General features: G+C 41.1%; 3 protein-coding genes across 4 annotated transcripts; 2 read left to right on the top strand and 1 right to left on the bottom strand.

Annotated features, from left to right (window-relative positions):
• The first annotated feature begins 1,019 nt into the window (after nucleotides 1-1,019).
• On the top strand, nucleotides 1,020-3,001 carry trh (thyrotropin-releasing hormone). Of its 2 annotated transcripts, none has more exons than XM_034126604.1 (3): nucleotides 1,020-1,112; nucleotides 1,590-1,820; nucleotides 2,276-3,001. In XM_034126604.1, exons 2-3 carry the CDS (start codon nucleotides 1,631-1,633, stop codon nucleotides 2,896-2,898), a joined length of 813 nt encoding a protein of 270 aa, XP_033982495.1. In that variant the 5' UTR covers nucleotides 1,020-1,112; nucleotides 1,590-1,630; the 3' UTR covers nucleotides 2,899-3,001. The 2 variants fall into 2 exon arrangements, with proteins under 2 accessions (XP_033982495.1, XP_033982496.1); XM_034126605.1 differs by having other exon boundaries at nucleotides 1,033-1,112; nucleotides 1,613-1,820.
• A 5,238-nt stretch (nucleotides 3,002-8,239) lies between these two features.
• Nucleotides 8,240-15,202, top strand: LOC117479380 (rabenosyn-5). The gene is made up of 12 exons (XM_034126329.1): nucleotides 8,240-8,328; nucleotides 9,229-9,517; nucleotides 9,943-10,077; nucleotides 10,235-10,335; nucleotides 10,450-10,495; nucleotides 10,595-10,756; nucleotides 10,857-11,119; nucleotides 11,310-11,380; nucleotides 11,478-11,564; nucleotides 11,645-11,747; nucleotides 11,901-12,005; nucleotides 12,086-15,202. The coding sequence occupies exons 2-12, from the start codon at nucleotides 9,355-9,357 to the stop codon at nucleotides 13,199-13,201; spliced, it is 2,352 nt and encodes a 783-aa protein (XP_033982220.1). The 5' UTR covers nucleotides 8,240-8,328; nucleotides 9,229-9,354; the 3' UTR covers nucleotides 13,202-15,202.
• Nucleotides 15,203-15,340: 138 nt separating this feature from the next.
• mrps25 (mitochondrial ribosomal protein S25) lies at nucleotides 15,341-18,156 on the bottom strand. The gene is made up of 4 exons (XM_034126330.1): nucleotides 17,949-18,156; nucleotides 17,118-17,224; nucleotides 16,923-17,010; nucleotides 15,341-15,892 (listed from the first exon to the last, which is right to left on the bottom strand). Exons 1-4 carry the CDS (start codon nucleotides 18,080-18,082, stop codon nucleotides 15,700-15,702), a joined length of 522 nt encoding a protein of 173 aa, XP_033982221.1. The 5' UTR covers nucleotides 18,083-18,156; the 3' UTR covers nucleotides 15,341-15,699.
• Nucleotides 18,157-18,684: the final 528 nt, after the last annotated feature.

Here is an 18,684-nt window from a genome sequence, read left to right as displayed (position 1 = left end):
AACCATAAAAGCTTTAAATACTAAAATGCTTCCCGAATCTCATTAAAAATCGTATAGATGCAAATCCAGTTAACCTTTTTTATGACTAAACTTGGAAAACTTGCCGAGCACTGACCTGACGTCCAGCTGAGAGGAGGCTGTGTGTTTGCATCCATCTCCATGTGATCCATGTGTGTTTCTGGGGAGCTCTCAAGGTGATACTGACACATCGTCTTCTGAAAATAAAAAAGAGATTTGTTATTATGCAATACTCAAGTACTGAAAATGTGCTGATACTTTTTAATCACTGAATGACAAATTACATTTATAAGGATCAAAACCATGGACTGTCAAAACTGCTTTAGAGGTCAACACATTGTGTTTATCTGGTTGCTTTATAACAGAGAGTCAAAACCCTTTGCTCCCACTCATTGTAAAACTTGTTAGATCAGTCTGTGATACATTCAGCTGTGTTGCATCGTGACAAGAAAGTGCTTTATGTGTGCTCGAAAGATCCAGATGGATTCAGCTCTCCCTCCTGAGTCCTGTGACTTTAGGGTATTCATCGAACATATGAAAGCATCTATCCATAGCCCTTACTGGCGCCCCATTGTTTTGTATGTTGTCTGAAAGGCCAACAGCAATACAATACAATATAAGCCGGGTTCATACTTTGTATAAAAACATCTGAATAAATTAAATAAAATGCATCCATGCCATACTTGAAGAGAAATTTGATTTGGAAACTCGGTATGATTAAATTACAAGTCTGGTCTAAAACGCACATTTTTTACACATGACCTTAACTTATACAATCGTGTGTAGTAGTGCCTGCTGTCTCTCTCATTCTTGCGTTTATTTTTATCAATTGACAGACTGGGCAGCGGTCCCAATAGGAGGATCATTCAGTACATAGTTGCGCACGACTTGGTGACATCAGGGGTGAGGGATCCTGAGAAATGACTCCGATGTGGGTATGACGACAGTGACCGGTAAGTATAAATGCTGAGACGCGAAGTTATCCGCTCATACCTCCAGACCCGGCCTTCACAGGTCACCAACCGCTGCGAGAGGCTGAGAGCAACGAGCATCACCGCGAGCTCAACAGAGGAGACACTTTGGACACTTCCCAGGTGAGTTTGGCGCACTTTAGAATAAACATGTATACAACGCAAATGTGTCCGTTTTATGTATTAATGGCTCCGTCTTATCTATTTGTGTAGGTGCAATTTATTTTTGCGTTGTTAAAGATTCACCTTGGAGGTTTTTAGGCAGCGTTTCCATCATTTTCAATTGTTTCAAACAAGTTTAAAATTGGGCTGAGTTTGCATTTGTTTTTAATGCCGATTCGTTTTTTGATAATTGCCTTGATTTTATTATAACTTTTAACGGTTCGGAAAACAATAGTCAGCTTACTGAATTTGCTGTTAACAAACTGAAATAGTTTGCAATGAAAAAATGATATCGTCCTCGTCTGAAAGGCGAGTAACAATCGAAAATAAGACTCGTGGTTTCGATATTAAATCTTCTTAAACATATAGTGTAGACATAAGAGAGTTCTCATTGTTCCCGCATTAATTTCATCTCTTGTATCATACCTTTTCCCATAGATCATAATCTATTTCTTCATCAGACGACCACCCACATTACCATGAAGTCGACATGTCTGCTCCTCTTGGCTTCTCTCGTGGTCTGCAACATGACTGTGTGTGGAGGACAGGGCTTCCCCGCTGAGGAGGAGACAGACGGCAGGACCATAGACGACATCATACTACAGAGAGCAGAGAGTCTCCTGTTACGGTCCATTCTCAGGAAGATGCAGGATGAATACGGCAGAAACGGTGCGTAACATGGATTTGTGTTGGATCAATGTTCCAGACAGATATATTTGGTGTAAAAGAGTGCCAATAAGTATCTAAAATGTTGGATATTCCAATTTCAATTTACCAATACTATGGCATTGAAATCTGGGCTATTTGCCTTGTGTTTAAATTGGAAGGCTTTAACTGATGGCAACATCTTCTAAGCAGTTTTACGTACTTTTTGTTTTTAATGTAGATACAATTTTAACATCGTGAAGAAAGAATGTTTGTTAATGTGTTTTAAATTGTTAAAATTGGTTAAGAATCTAGTTTCAATGTATTAGTTTGCAAGGAATGTGGACCAAGGCTACACTCATTGGTGCGTAATTTACGCACGGTCTATAAAAGGCGGGAGAAACACATTTTAGCAGTTAGGGAAACTTAAATTAGACTTTGATCTCCTTTAATTAATCTAAATGTGTTCCCTTTTCCAGAAGGGTCTTCTTCTCAGACAGAATGGGTGACAAAACGACAACATCCCGGTAAGAGGTACATCGAGGATTTGGAGAAGCGGCAGCATCCGGGGAGGAGAGAAGAAGATGAGGATGAACAGTACGTGGATGTTCAAAAGAGACAGCATCCGGGCAAACGCGAAGATGAAATGCACTCTTTCATGGAGCTCCAGAAAAGGCAGCACCCGGGGAAGCGCGTCACGATGGAACACGTTTCTGAAAACCCCATTGTGTTCCTGAGTGAACTTTCAAAACGGCAACACCCGGGGAAGCGCTACCTGGTGCTGCACAGCAAACGCCAGCACCCAGGTAAGCGCAACTTCGAGGATGAGGAGGACGATGGGGACTGGGACGCGGATTCAGATGGAGACGAAGAGTTCGCCGAGTTAGAAAAGCGTCAGCACCCAGGGAAACGGTTTTTGGATAACTCCAGTCCGGATTTAGGCACGAACAGTCCCTGTGATGTATTGGACCCTACGAGCTGCAGCAAGACCAATCTGCTGCTCGACTTTTTAGACAACATCAACAAGAGCCATGCCGAGGAGAAGAGACAACACCCGGGCAAAAGGTTTGCACCCGAGGAGGATTTAGTGGAAGCAGAGTAGGTTAAACACTGGTCTGGTGCGCGTGTACTGCTGTATTGTAAACAAATAAATGTGTAAATGAAGTGACCATAAAGAATTATTAAAAATGAAAAAAGAAGTTACACCATTGAATCTTTTGTGCTACCGTTTTTCTTTGGGCGACAGTACTGTCTGTATCATCATTGCAAAACATCTCTGCTGTTTTTTTTTGGGAGGGCGAAATTGTCTTTATATATCTAAATATCGCTGATTATGGTTTTCATTAGAGTACGTGCCATATCTTAAACTTTATTAAGGAATTATTATTATTAGAAATATTAACTCTTTATTTTATTAATTAGTCAATTATGCTAAAACCAAGTCCAAGAATGACAGCATCAGTCTCCTGGTTTTGGCGATGTTGCCTCTGTGAGGAAACACACGCTTGTCAGTGCATCCTGAAATATGATTTATGGAAGTGTGTTTACGGCTTTGCAGAGGAAACCCCTTGATTGGTTGATTTATGTTTATTTGTTTTATACTTCTGTATAATATAATGAATACCACCGCAACTATAAAGTGTCACTGATTATTTTTCTACATATAAATTGCATGGATTAAGTTTATTTAACCTATTGTTGTAAATTCAAAGTTATACCTTTGCCTTAAAGTCAAAACACCAATGTTTTTGTTGGACAATAAAACGCATTGGTAACAATGTATGGCTGAAGTTGCAGTAATTCCTGCCTCAAGTGCACTATTAAAGTATTTTACATGTTTCAACCCAACAGGTAGGTGTGTAGTCCAACAAGGCAGACACTGTCCCTTAGCTTGATCTAATGGTTCATGCAATTCAACTGCACACGCACTGTGGCAGATGTCCTCTTCTCACTTTAATTGGGCTCATTCCATCACAGCAGCTGCCTACACAGGCCTGATCAATATGCAAATTATTTCCTCAATTACATGCATGGACACTTTATGGGAGAGGAGCTCCACTAAATGGCACACACAACATTCAAATCCAGCAGTAACGTTTCAGTGGAATGATAAACCATTAAACGATGCACACAAATAATTTCAGCGTAATAAACTCAGGAAGGAGAGCTGAATCCATCTGCTTCTTCTGAGCACACATAAAGCACTTTCTTGTTACGATGCAATACAGCTGAATGTATCACAGGCAGATCTAACAAGTTTTACAATGAGTGGGAGCAAAGGGTTTTGACTCTGTTATAAAGCAACCAGATAAACACAATGTGGTGACCACTAAAGCTTTTATGGTTGGGCACCACTAAACACTATTCAATCAAACCCTCACCAAATCGTACTATATGAAACTGTCTTGTATATATTTAAGTAATTATTTTTAGTCAACATGAACAAGGACAGGATGCAATGGGCAAATAATACTAACATATTATTCAGTTAGGTCCTGTGTAGCTTTGGCATTTATTTTTATGTTAAGGTCATGTGTAAACTCTCTAAAAGGTTAATATCTTATCTGTGAATGTGGAAGTGATATGCACACACACACACACTTTTATTACTCAGTCTTTAGTTTAGCATTTTTGTTTACAATTTGGGTTTTTCGAGCCTTAAAAATTAGGCAAAGTCTATTTGTGACAGCTCATCACAGGTTATTTTGAATGTAGATGTGATATTTCCTTTTAAATGGGGTCATATAAGTTTGAAGAAGTAATTTGAAGTTGTGTAGTCATGAAGGTAAAACTAACAGGACTTTACAATACAAAATCAAAAATCAGGATAACATCTATTAAACATTATTTTACGTAGGCCTAACAGAAATACTTTTTCATTATACATTCAATCATCATTAGATTTGTGTTCCTGACCCCACAGATTGAGAACGGCTGAGTCAGTCCAACCAATTATACTAAAGCCTATTTGACTAGAGGCCTCAGGGAATAATTTAGCTTTTACTTCATGAACATGGCATTTTGTTTTATCGCAAATTGAGCCGAAGGCTAAAACAATACAAAGTTTATAAAACTATAAATTGAAGGTGAATTAGCTAGTTAAAGGTCAAAATGTTGCAACATGCCTCAGGCTAGGTTATAATGCAAGATTCCATAATGCTCTTATCACTTCAGTTCATTTTAATGCAAATTCCTGAACAACTTATCAATTAACAAAATCCAACTCAACTGACAGTTTCCTTGGGACCCATTGCACACCAACATAATGAACTCAAAGGTAGGGTAGGTAATTCACTTCAGAAACACTTTTTGATATATTCCATGGAAAGTTATATGATGAGGCCCTCTGTGTCGCCAGCGTCGACTGGGGGGGCGTGAGGCCCCCTCCGCGAGGTGAGGCCCCACGCAGTCTGCGTGATCTGCGTGTAGGGAGCATGGATGTATAATAATAATAATAATAATAATAATAATAATAATAATAATAATAATAATAATTTAAAGCTGCAAGCAGCGTTGAGCGGGTCTTCGACGCTCCGCAGGCTGTTGTCCGCACGTCGACGTCAGGCAGATGTCTCGAGGACTCGGCCGTTGGCAAACGTGGGAAGTTTCAGGCCGATGGGACAATGTATTTAGGAGTATTTAGCAGTATCATAAACATTGTGTTTGATGGCGAGTGATCTGTCGCCATGGCAACGGCATATGACGACAACCCATAATTGGCGTAGAGCTGTTCAAGGCAGGACCATTAGCCATCATCTGATGTCTGGTGCCGTTTGGACCATTTTCATAGGAGTAACGGAAACATCGGGTTTTTTGGCGAGGGATGTGTTGCCATGGAAATGGCATATGGTGAGATCTCAGATTTCACGTAGAGCTGTTGAAGCATGGACCGGTGATATAAAAGTGAAGATTGGGGGACGATGGGACCGTGTCCATTGGAGTTACAGCGACACCGTGTTTTATGGCGAGGGATGCGTTGCCATGGAAACGGCATATGATGACATCCCATAATTGGTGTAGAGCTGTTGAGGGCCGGACCATTAACTGTCATCTGAAGTCTGGTGCCGTTTGGAACCTTTTCCATTGAGTTAAGACAACATTGTATTTTATGGCGAGGGATGCGTTGTCATGGAAACGGCATATGATGACATCCCATAATTGGCATAGAGCTGTTGAGGGCCGGACCATTAGCCATCATCTGAAGTGTGGTGCAGTTTGGACCATTTTCCATTGACTTAAGACAACATTGTGTTTTATGGCGAGGGATGCGTTGCCATGGAAACGGCATACGGTGAGATCTCAGATTTCACGTAGAGCTGTTGAGGCATGGACCGGTGATATAAAAGTGAAAATTGGGGGACGATGGGACCGTCCATTGGAGTTACAGCGACACCGTGTTTTATGGCGAGGGATGTGTTGCCATGGTAACGCCATATTAAGTAACATCAAATTTGACGTAGAGCTGTTCAGGGCCGCAGTGTTAACCATCATGTGAAGTTTGGTGGCGTTCTGAGTATGTCAGTTGGTGTTATGACATCATCGTGTTCCATGGCGAGGGATCGCCTAGCATCAAGCGAACGCGAACTTTGGCGCCAAATCACGGCTACGCCGTGCGAAAGAAAAAGACTTCCGTGATAACTTTGAATTGCCCATGTCTCGAGACGCTACCTGACGAATTTCGAGTCGTATGGATAAAGTCCCTGGGAGAAGATAGATTTCGTGCGGAGGACGAAAAACGCGATAAATCGCGTTTTTCCGACGCCAAATTCAAAATGGCCGACTTCCTGTACGTTATTTTATACCCCTCCAAGAGGCTTTTTTGTTCGTCTCCGCACCCTAGATATGCGTAGCGAGTTTCGTTCGTTTACGTGAAAGTTAAAGTGGGGGGAGTTTACGTTAAAAACGGAAGTGGGCGTGGCCTACGCAATTTTTTACGCAAAGTTCCGGAACCAATTACATATCGCAAGTTGCACCACTTCTGACGCGCGTGCAAAATTTGGTGAGTTTTCACATATGTTGCGGGGGTCAAAGGTTTATCGGTCGCGGGTCTTCGCCGACCTAGGTCTCAGACCCTAATGAGGAGGGGCGGCCCTGCACATATTTCATCTGTGGAATCCGTGGCGCTGTAAAAAGCATGTCCAATTATCTGCCCCGGCCCGCGGCAGATAATTGGATGGCCTACCTGCCTGTCAGCCTTCCATCTCGTGCACAAACTTATCTCGTGCCCTCATTGGTCATGTGTGTGTTGGAGTAGGGGCTCTGTAAGGAAGTCTGAAGGAAGGGGCAGATTTTTTTCGGTTGTGTACTTTCAAATTCTAGTTTACTCGAGCTGGTTTCTCCATTCTTACGTATACCCATATACCTTTAAAGAGAGCAACATCAACTAGTCAGGACAAACTTCATGCAGCATTAACTGCCCATGTCAGGAAAACAAAGCAGAATCAAACACATAATAAAGCATGAAGCACAATGACACAAAGTTAAATTATACACTTACATTGTTGTGATAATAGTTCTGAACTTCTGACGGTGGCGTCCTCAGCAGGTGAGCAAACTTGTTCCTGCATAAACCAGAGAGTTTCCGATTAGGGTGATGATGATCACTGATAATGACAGCAATTAAACATGGAGATGGGGGAAGTGGGGTCCAATCAAGGAGAGTAATGGGTTGAAAGATTCTTAAACCTGAAATCACGAAAATATTCAATATATTAGCAGATTACCGGTAACGTGTGAAGCACAGATAGGTGCTGCACGTGCACGTGCTCATATCGCCGCCTAGAGGCGAGGTGAGGTATTGAAACAGGAAGTGGACATCAGTGCAGGGGACTTGAGGGGTAATTTAACCTTTATCTTGTCCAAAAAGTGCAAGTTAAATATATTTTTAGTTGGGTATTTTTGTTTTTGCAAGCAATGTAAACAAGAAGGCAATTATTGAAATGATTGAGTTTTTTTGCTGACATGTGACTTATTATGTGTTGTTGTATAAGAATGTGTTATAAATTCGCACATATTCGCATTGATCTAGTAATTAACTACAATTTATATGTAGCTTTATCAGAATCAGAATACCTTTGTTCGTCCCACAGAGGGGACTTTTTAATTGTTAAAGCAAAAGTTAAGATGGAGACAAAAAATAAAACACTATGAGATCAAATAAAAGGGCATGCACAAAAAATATAAAGAAATAGAATAGAAACAATTTAAAAGTTATTCAAAGTAAACCAACCATAAATTATCCCTAGAGTAGCTTTAGTGTTAATTCTTCCAGTGTGAAGTTATTGGAAGCTTGCAAATCCATACTTTTTCAAGTAACTTCCCCAACACTTCTCTTTAAAATTATTCTGAAGACTGTCATTGAATCTGCATTATGTAAATACATTGTTTTGTGTCTATTGTCCGGTTTGTCCCTCTTCGCTTGCCTTACCCACTGAACGCTAATCACATGACCAGGCAGGGCTGCTGCTGCTGCAGCTGGTGTTGTCGAGCTGTCACAGAGAAACTGTCAAACACACACTTATTGGATTCATTTGTAAGTATAACTGATCCACCGTGTTACAAATATTCTTCGATTATTTGTTTTTGCTAAGTTGTAAGTTATTTATGTCCGTGTTATGAACAATGAGATCAAATAAATAATGGCTAAAGAAAGCGAGAGCTGCTGTTAGCATCTTGTAGCTAACGTTACAATCAGTGGTCAGTATAACGGTGTTACAAATATATTAAACTACAGGCTACACCTTAAGCGTTTATACAGTTAATATGTACATTTCACATGCTGGATAAAATAGTGCTCGCTTGCTGTCAGAAAAGCAAATAACGTAACTTATTGTCTAAGTTATCTAGGTTAGTCTTTCAATGGGTGGGTCAGGTGTTTAAACTGGCTAATATTACACGTTAATATTAAATCTGTAACGTTAAGTCACTGTAATGGTTGTAAAATGTGTGCTCTGTAAGATTTGTGCAACTTATAAAACTGTCAGCAGTAACGTTAGCTTGTTAGCATAGCTTTCTGTAGAGGACCAGAGCGGGCTGAACATGTAAACCTTTGTTACTCATGAGAACTATATTACATGATAACTAACCTCCATTTCTACAGGTATAACAACCGCAATTTGATTGCATTTTTAAAAGAGTACCACGTAATACAGATCTGCTTCCAATACCCTGTAATAAAGTGTGTCTGCTAGATATGGCTGTTTATTGACACACTTGCATCTCATGTTTCATCACGTAAGTCACATTATAAAGTTTGCATAAATGACCAGATTAGTGGTTGAAACTTACATGTTAACCATAATACATGTTTTCATATCTGTGTTAGATTTTTGGGCATGTTTAGTAAATACTTTGATCCCACCAAGTATCTGGAATATCATATTTGGATTTTGTTAAATATTAATAGCCTCAATCTGATCTGCCCCATTCTCAGTGTCCCAAGATTTTCTCTGGCGTGATGGAGTCATTCTGGGGTGGATTGCACACCCCGTGAAATGTGGACCAAAGCAAGAATCTCCCAACCTGCATCTCTTTTCCCAAAACACATCCTGCCGCTGTCATGGCCTCCAGTTATCCACCCCCCTTTGAAGGAACAGGTGAAGTGAAGGAGGGCTTTCTCTGCCCACTTTGCCTGAAGGACCTTCAGTCATTCTACCAACTCCAAGCCCACTTTGAAGAGGAGCACTCTGGGGATGACCGCGATGTGAGGGGACAGATCAAAAGTGAGTCCCATTGATTGTTATTGAAGATTCTGCTCACTGCCATGAAGCCATTTGAGTCTTATCAAGTTGTGCAAAACAGGGTCTTAAGAAACAGTAAAATACTTAGTGCTGAATAGTTAAGCAAAAAGACAGTACTGCCTTCTTAAAAAGCAGCATAAGGAGTATGGTTTGAATTTGATAAAAGGCACTGCAGTGTTTGACTGGGGGAGATTGTTGCCAGGATGAATTGGCAACATATTCTGCTGCAGGGAGGGACAGTAGATTAAAGTGGAAAATTGTGAAAACTAAAGAGGAAGAATCTCAGTTGGAAACAGAGGCATGCTCGGAGTTTAGCTCTCTGATTTATAGCAGCTATTTGGATGAAGTTAAAACCAATATATATGGATATTTGGTGTAACAGTGAAATTATTTTTATTCGTGCACAGGTTTGGTTCAGAAGGCAAAAAAGGCCAAAGACAAGCTGTTGAAACGGGATGGAGATGACAGACCGGATACAGGCAGTTATGAGTCATTCTATTATGGAGGAGTGGACCCCTACATGTGGGAGCCTCAGGAACTGGGTGAGAATATAAAACTGGGCGAAAGAAAATCCCCACTCCTTTTTAAAAGTTCCTTTTCTTCATACCATTTGATAATAATAAAAGAATGATTTAAGAACGCCTGAAAGCTGCAACCACTTGCTGAACTCTTACGGTTTCCTTTCTCTTTGTTTTGTAGGAGCGACCAGAAGTCACCTTGACTTCTTTAAAAAACACCGGGCAGCCAGGATAGATCATTATGTCATTGAGGTCAACAAGCTCATCATTAGACTGGAAAAGGTATGTTTACAAAGCATCGGAACTCATTCACACCATAAATATGTTCCTGTTGTTAATATTACACTCAAGGTGTTACTGTGAAAACTAATTTGCAATAAAATATTGTTGTTTCAGTTGACATCGTTTGACAGGATGAACTCTGATGTCGCCAAAATCAGAGGTTTGTTCACATGTTTCTATTACAACTATGAATCCTATGAGTTTGTTGATATAAATGATTTAATATTATAAATTATTAAGTGTTCATCCTGCTTTATAGCTATCGAGAAGTCAGTGGTGTCATGGGTGAATGACTCGGATGTCCCGTTCTGTCCTGACTGTGGAAACAAGTTCAACATCCGGAACAGGCGGCACCACTGCCGTCTCTGTGGGTCCATCATGTGCAGGAAGTGCATGGACTTCATCCTTTTACCTATGGCTCGTACGTATGAGCAAATCTCTGCAAAAAAATTAATATTAAAGTAACGTTTCACCATGTGTGTCTCCATGCTGTGACAAGTCCGCCTTTTATCTGTGCACAGAAAAGCTGATCAGCGGGACTCGAGTTAACCTCGGTGTACTTGGAAGCCCCGTTCATTCCCATTCTCCCCAAGTAGGGGGGGGGAACAGTGGGATGGGCTCCAGGAGAGGCAGCATCAGCAGCCTGAGCAGCGTCACCTCCATGCTGGAGGAGAAGGACGACGAGAAGATCCGCTGCTGTCACCACTGCATGGACACGCTGCTGAAGAGACAGCAGAAGCTGGAAGAGAGGGACCACATGCCGGATGTTGTGAAACTTTATGAGGTTTGGCACATCAAACAATATTAAAGTTAAAATAAGAACAAACTCTAAATATGTCTATTTTTCTGTTCCCACAAGTCTGTTTACTTTTCACGCTGTCTTGAGTTTACACTGCTGTATCCTTCCCGTCATTCAGTGTTTGGCTTTTGGGGTTTCCTGTTGTTCACTTGCTCTCTACTTGTCTTCCTGTCAGAGGCTGAGGATGTGCATGGAGAAAGTGGATGAAAAGGCTCCAGAATACATAAGAATGGCCGAGTCGCTCAAGTAAGCTCCAGTTAGAAAGTCATTTAGTTAGCAGGTGAGAAATAATCTGTGATACTGGAGACTTCTTGCTTACTGTCATGGCTGTATGCTTTCACAGTGCCGGAGAAACTACATATAATCTTGACACGGCTGGTGGACTGAGACTGGAAGTGCAGAAATACTACGAACTAATCGATGCCCTAAGGTAGCTATCAATCTATCAAATAACAAAACTGAACAAAAGTCTTCTTCATTCATATTGTTAAATATGTGTTTTCTTCTCAGTAAGAAGATTTTAACACTAGGAGCAAAAGATGATCCACCACCGCGTCCAAAGTCCCTCCAGCTGCAGAAGATGATCCGATACACAGCAACACTATTTGTTCAGGTAATATTCAGGCTACATCCCAAAGTTGGGTTGCACTGGGGTTTCCCATTAATCACTCACTACATTAATACAGTACTCCTGCTCCATACGTCTTTCCAATTTGACCTCTCCTTTCCCTAAATTCTGCCCTTCTTCTTGTCCTCCTTGTTTTAGGAGAAGCTGTTAGGTCTCATGCCTTTAACCACTAAGGCAAAATATGAAGAGCTGAAAGAAAAGAGGAAACAGGAGCAAGAGAAGAGACTCCAACAAGAGAGACTGGTGAGACTGTGTTCTCCTACCACTCATTCTTCATCTTCCTTCATAACAAATGTTTAACCCTATATTTCCCTGCTCAACAGGTCAGCCAGGAGACCCTGAAGAAGAGGCAGGAGTCTGAGAAAAACCGTCCAACCCCCAGTACCAACGGAGAGCAGCCGCAAGCCCCCAGAGCTCCACGCATGACCAAAGCTGGCGGCTGGTTGCCCTCCGCAGACTCCGTCCATACCCGCAGTGAGCTGGAGGACCCCCTGCTGCAGCAGATTGAAAACATACGGTCGTTCATTCGCCAGGCGCGGGAGGCCAACAGAACAGACGAGGTGGCCATGTTGGAGGAGAACCTGCGTCAGCTGCAGGACGAATACGACCAGCAGCAGACCAGCCTGGCCATCGCACTCTCCCAGAAGATGGCCGAGGAGGAGAGCTTGCAGCAGGGGGAGCTGGACCGCCTGGAAGCGTGGGAAAGGGACGAGAGGGAGCACTGGGGCCCCACGGTGGGCCCCACCCAGCCCTCCACCCAGCCCTCCTTCACTTGGGAGAGGTCTCTGGATATCAGTACGCCAGCGGGCTTCCAAGGAGACCCTGAAGCAGAGGAGCTGACCCCGAAAGCTGAGAGTCCGTTCTCTGTCAGAGCGTTCCCTGCTCTCACGAGCCAGGAGGAGTCACCCCCCCGGTTGAGAAGCTTAGGGGGGCATGTGACCCCCCCGGGTGGTGAAGGACAGAACAACACCCCCCTCAACCCTTTCGATGAAGAGTCTACCCCAACTGAGGAGGATCCATCCAACCCCTTCTTCGAGGAAATAAAGAGAGAACACAAAGAGGTGAGCAACGGGAAGAAAGAATACAACCCGTTCGATGAAGATGAAGAGGTGGAGGAAGACCAACAGGCCGAGTCGGCACCAGGCAACCCCTTCGAGGAGGACGGCACTACAGACACAGGCAACCCTTTCCTGGAGGCGTCCGGGAGCTCTCCAGAGGTCTCCACCAACCCCACCAACCCCTTCGAAGGGGACGATGATGAGGCTTTGCCCGACGTGGACATGATAGAGGAAGAGTTGCTCCTGCAGCAGATTGACAACATCAGGGCCTACATTTTTGACGCCAAGCTCAGCGGGCGTCTCGATGAAGTGGAGCTCCTGTCAGAGAACCTCAGAGAGCTACAGCACACCCTTACAGAACAAAAAAAAAAGAAGCACTGATACCTTTCACAAAAAAAAACAAGATGGACCCACCTGCTACTTACCAAGTCCTGCAAGGCTAGCTCACTTTACATGATGACTAATGAGCCCACTGATTTTAGTCTGGGTGAGGTCTGCTGAACCACACAAAGATTAGTCACTAAATTAAATGTGTACTAGAGCGTGGTAGTCTGGATTGATTTCCTTAATTTCCAACATCTTTCTTAACCACTTATCCTGTACAGGGTCACAGGGGGCTGGAGCCTATCCCAGCATGCACAGTTTTTAAGCACTGCAACTAAACATCTATTTGTACAGGCATGTTCTGAAGATATGAACCCTGTAGTATCAGGGACAACATGAACAATGGAAGACAGAAGAATGCTACTTTAAACATTTGTTTAATCGGACAGTCAAGACGGCTGAAGCTATGAACAAAATCAAAATTTAATTTCGGCCAAGGGTGAACAAACGGAAGTGATTAATGCATGTTTCAACATGTTTCAACATCTGTTGTGAACGACTGTCTTTCCTTTTTTTGTGAAAGTACTTCCTGTATTCCAGTGAAAACAGACTTCGATGTGTAAAATCAGTTGCCCTTTAATTTCATTAGTGCCATCTTGGTGTACCCGCACATGTGTTTATTTGTGGTAATTGAAGTACCTGCTGTTTTTTTAACCAAAGCACCCAACCATGCTTTACTGTTCCAGCTGGTCCATGAGCAACATTACAACTATCACCGAACAACCATCTGATAATAATGAAACATGAAATTAGCCTTATATGACAGCAGTCGGGCAGCCTATTGTTTGCAGGAAAGTGATGATTAAATACGATGTTATATATTAAAATGTAATCCCAGGCTTAAATGACCTATTCAGTCACAATTGTTGGTGCAGAGCCACTTTATAAGGGAAATGAAAGGCTAATTATTGCTGATCCTGTTATGTAAATGTCACACTGACTATGATTACATTAACAGAGGTTAAAGCTTTTAATCATCATACTTTAAATAACAGCCACATGTGCATCTGCAATACACTGTCCATGCGTCGAGTATGTATGTTATAACAGCTATTCATTTCTGTGTCAGTGAAAGTCGTTTTTTCTGTAAATCTAAATGAACATGTTGACCTGTTTCTGTTCGCATGGACGTAAGTGTTGATCTTGTGCATCTAGTCTGTCATGTTGGCCTTGCTATGAAAGGGTAATGTTGTTTTAAGCATCTCAAACACCACATTGAGCCAAGTAAACGGAACAATTGCAATGTTTTACTGCTCGACCACTAAAGGTTGTGATGTTAATGCTGATCCAAATGAGCACGGGCATATGTCTGTGTAAGTGCAGTTTGATGCTGGTCTTTCTAAAAGAGCAAGTGGCCCAGTTTCTCGTATTGCTATATTCATTTTGTGTTACACATTCTGATCAAATCTCATAGCTCCTGTAATGTGCTGTTGGCCGAGATCTGTATGTGAAGCATGTTATATGTTTGGTAGTCATCTAACAAGTCCATTAAGAGTTCATCCAAACGGCACTCACCATCAACTGAACACTATCTGCCGAAGCACATCATAGGCAACAAATTAAGCACCAGAATTCACTGGAATCATAGTTTACAGATAGGAATCAGCATTTGTAAAGACTGACTTAATGCCCAACAGCAACATTAGACAGTTTTTGTTTGTCAGATAAATTAACACTACATGCCAGCAAGTATTATCACTCAGTGCTGCTACGTCCTAACATTAATGTGTCTTTCCTGTCAGTCAGAACGTCCACGTTTATCGTCATTAGACTTCCGTTTTTTGTGTCGTCTGCTAAACTCACTTTGCTTATCTGTGCTGTCAGATCCTAAGAAGTAAAACATGTGACACGGTAAATGTTTTGTGACAGTGTGAATAACTCCAGGAGCTTCATGGTGTATAAGCAGTTTAGCTAATTTGGTAAAACATTTTAAATCACACAGACATCAATTTATTACAATTCCATCTCAGCACCAATAAAAACGTTGTCTCTGTAAAATGTTTCTCGTTCTTGTGATAAATCTGGTGGAAGTTTTGCATCTCAATTTAATCCTGTCTCACATGAAAACGCTGTGGTTACGCTCACTCAGGACTTAGATTTTCCTAATGTTCAAACAGAGCGACAACTACAGCCACGTAGGCAAATCATTTTTTATTTGAATGTTTACATTGCAGGGTTGACACTGGGCTGGATGTAAATTGCATCCGGATGTATTGATTTGTCAATCCAGACACCTCACGTATAAACAGATGTCAAGTGACCCAAACCTCGACCAGTTTTCAGTGTGTGTTGGAAGGTTCCTGCTGCTCATGGTGGACTCAAGAGTCTCAGTCCAGTAACGTTCTCACAATGCACAGCATAGTGGGACCCCTTTAATTACTCATATTTACAGCAAAGTATGCAATGCAGGAGTCCTCTTGTGTATTCGTATAAAATCATACATAACACAAAACCATAAAATTGTCCATTTACAGTACTCAGATCTCTTCAGCTGTTCACTCCTCCTGAGCTGCTGCCATCATGGTGCGGTATTTGCCCGTCATCTCTTTTGGCAGAGCGATGGTCCCGGGACACGGCACCTGGCCGTCCACCTCACAGATACACTCCCGCAGGCAGTACTTCCTGGGACCAAAGTTTGCCGGATTGGATTCCTGCATCTTGGCCTGAGCCTCAGCTTGTAACACTTCTCTGTAAACAGAAAGGGGGGGTAAATCAATATGTTTAAAGAATATCTGGCAACCGAAGTAATAGGCCGTTTTCACAGAGTACAATTGAGATGTCATTTTAGGAAAAGCACAGAGGTAAATGAAAATAGTGGTGGCCTGATTTGATTTAGCTGTTTTGTGCATAACTGCTATGACACTCAAATTAAACTGAGCCATTATTTATCGGTTACATTAATAATTTCCTTCTTAAACAACTCAAAATATCTGTACATTCATAGTTATTTACAGGCAGTGATCTTATATCATCCATTAGTATAACAAATAAACTAAGAGAGGTTTAAACCAGTTCTTTAAAAAGAAATCACGAGATAACTTCTGTTATGATTTGGTATTATATAAATACATTACAGTTGATGTGTTTTGTTGCAGCATTTCAGAAAACCTGTAGCTGCTCCGTCCACACTCACAACAACGTCATACAGACATAAATAATAATAACTTGCTGAACTATAGTTAAAGGTGGGGTAGGTAAGTTTGAGAAACCGGCTCGAGATCGCTAGAATTTGAAAATACACAACCGGAGAAAATCTGCCACTTCCTTACAGAGCCCCTCCTCCAACACACACGAACGCGCACATGACCAATGAGGGCACGAGATAAGTTTGTGCACAGATGGAAGGCTGACAGGCAGGTAGGCCATCCAGTTATTTTAGCCGGACCGGCTAAAATGATTGGTCGTACTTTTTACAGTATTACGGCTTCCACAGATTACATTTTTTTATGGATATTTGTCAAAGCACTTAAGATATTCATTGCTATCGGGATGTTAAGAGCATTCCATGGACTATAACAAAAAGTGTATCTCGAGCCGGTTTCTCAAACTTACCTACCCCACCTTTAAATGATCCAGTTTCATCCTTTATTGTATAATGTCTGATGAACGTATCTTAATATTTGATTTATATATCCCCAATAACTATAATCACAAGCACTTATAATGCAGGTTTAGTGAAACACAGCACACACTTAAACAAAGACTCTGAATTTCTCACTCTGTTTTGCCCACAATCTTCCTCACATGGTCGGAAATATGTTTGTGGTCCTTCCCTTCAACGTCCACCAGCACTTGCTCTCCATCGTCTGCAGAAAAGAGAAAGGACATTAGCCCAAGCTTGGCAGGATACCTAATAGTAATGATACTGATATTATTAATATTATTACAGGTCAAACAGTGCAAGGCTACACACCCAGGTAGAACTTCAAGAACGGCGACGGGGTCATATTTTTGAACATCATGACTTGCACCCACTGGTTTTTATACTGAATCTGAGGAATATTGAAGAACACAAATTTTCTGCAAAAGAGGGAGAAAGTTCACATTTTAAGAAATGCATCACTGGACAGGCAGCATGACTTTCTAAATACATTTTAGAGAAACAACTTCAACACAAGTTAAAAGGTCTTCTTTTAAGGCAGGTGAAAGGAAAACAATAAAATGCACAGGAAAATATCCAAAGTTATAAAAACAGGTTGTTAAAATAAATACCAAATCTATTAGTGAGGCTGACTTAAGCGAGTTATTCTGTCTAATTGAACAAAATAAAACATTAATCACAATCAATTTCATTTGTCTACTGTAAAACTTTAATTTAGCTACTTATTTAAACATGCAGGCACTATATTCACGTCTGGGGTCTTTTATGCCTGGTTTTGATTAATTTGAATCATGTAATACTACAGTATGTTGGTTTGTATTACTGCATGACACTAGAAGTTACCTTGATAAATAGGTAGAACATTTTATGTGATGATAAAATCCACTAAACCAATTTTAGCTGACATTTCCCGAGATGTTATGGACCAACACTTGTCTAATCACGACACATAATTAGCGTACAATTATAGATACTGGAATGTATCATTATTTACAGCCCCATCGTCACACAAATTATATTTAGGGTTGAGTGCATACCACTTTAATAACACACGCTTTTTATTAAATATCATTATGAGGAGACATATCTGCAGTGTTTTAGCAGTGTGTGTGTTTTACAGTGAAGTAGTCTGCTGTCTCTGACCTTGCTCCCTCGCTCAGCTCTCCATGTGTGTTGTAGTTCACCGTCATGATCTTCACTCTGTTTTTAAACACGATGTCTCCCTTCTTCAGATACTCCAGAGTCCTCCTGATCGGAAACCGTCCTTTCATAGGCATTTTAAACTCTTTTTTGTCCACAAAATATCATGTAAAGCAGCCTGTGCCTGAGTCGCACAAGCAAAGCACACGGACAGGCGCCTTTTGATGACGTCTTGAGTCGTTGTCACGTGTTTTTTTTATGGAGAAGAAAAACGTCAGTGGTAGGCTCTTTGGAAAACGATGCTCATAATAAATACGGAATTATATATTACAAATAAAAAAGTAAAATACAAGTAGATGAATTGTAGATCATAAGAAAAAAAAGTTTACATTCAGGCTTTATCATTTTGTACAAGCCTACACTTAGTAGTAGTCTTTAATATATTTCAGAGAATACAAATAATAGAAATTCATTGCAAAAAGCATTAAAATAGGAATGACTTGCCACACAAAAACATGTTTATCGGTGACTGTAATGTCACAATGTTTAAACCCCACAGTCAGATAAATATTAAATGAATTATATAGCTTTACTTTTTTTTTCATATGAGATTAACATCCTTTATGCGTTTACTGACAAGTTTCTCTCAACGATAGTTTGAGTTGTGTTTTTGTGTTGTCCTTGACAAAGCTTTAGTTACATGAGAGAAAACTCTGTAATATCCAGGTGTTGGCAAGCG

This window comes from Trematomus bernacchii, unplaced genomic scaffold, assembly GCF_902827165.1.
Source record: "Trematomus bernacchii unplaced genomic scaffold, fTreBer1.1, whole genome shotgun sequence".
Taxonomy (NCBI): domain Eukaryota; kingdom Metazoa; phylum Chordata; class Actinopteri; order Perciformes; family Nototheniidae; genus Trematomus; species Trematomus bernacchii.
Note: the sequence above shows the minus strand (reverse complement) of the source record. Positions and strands in the feature narration are given on the sequence as shown.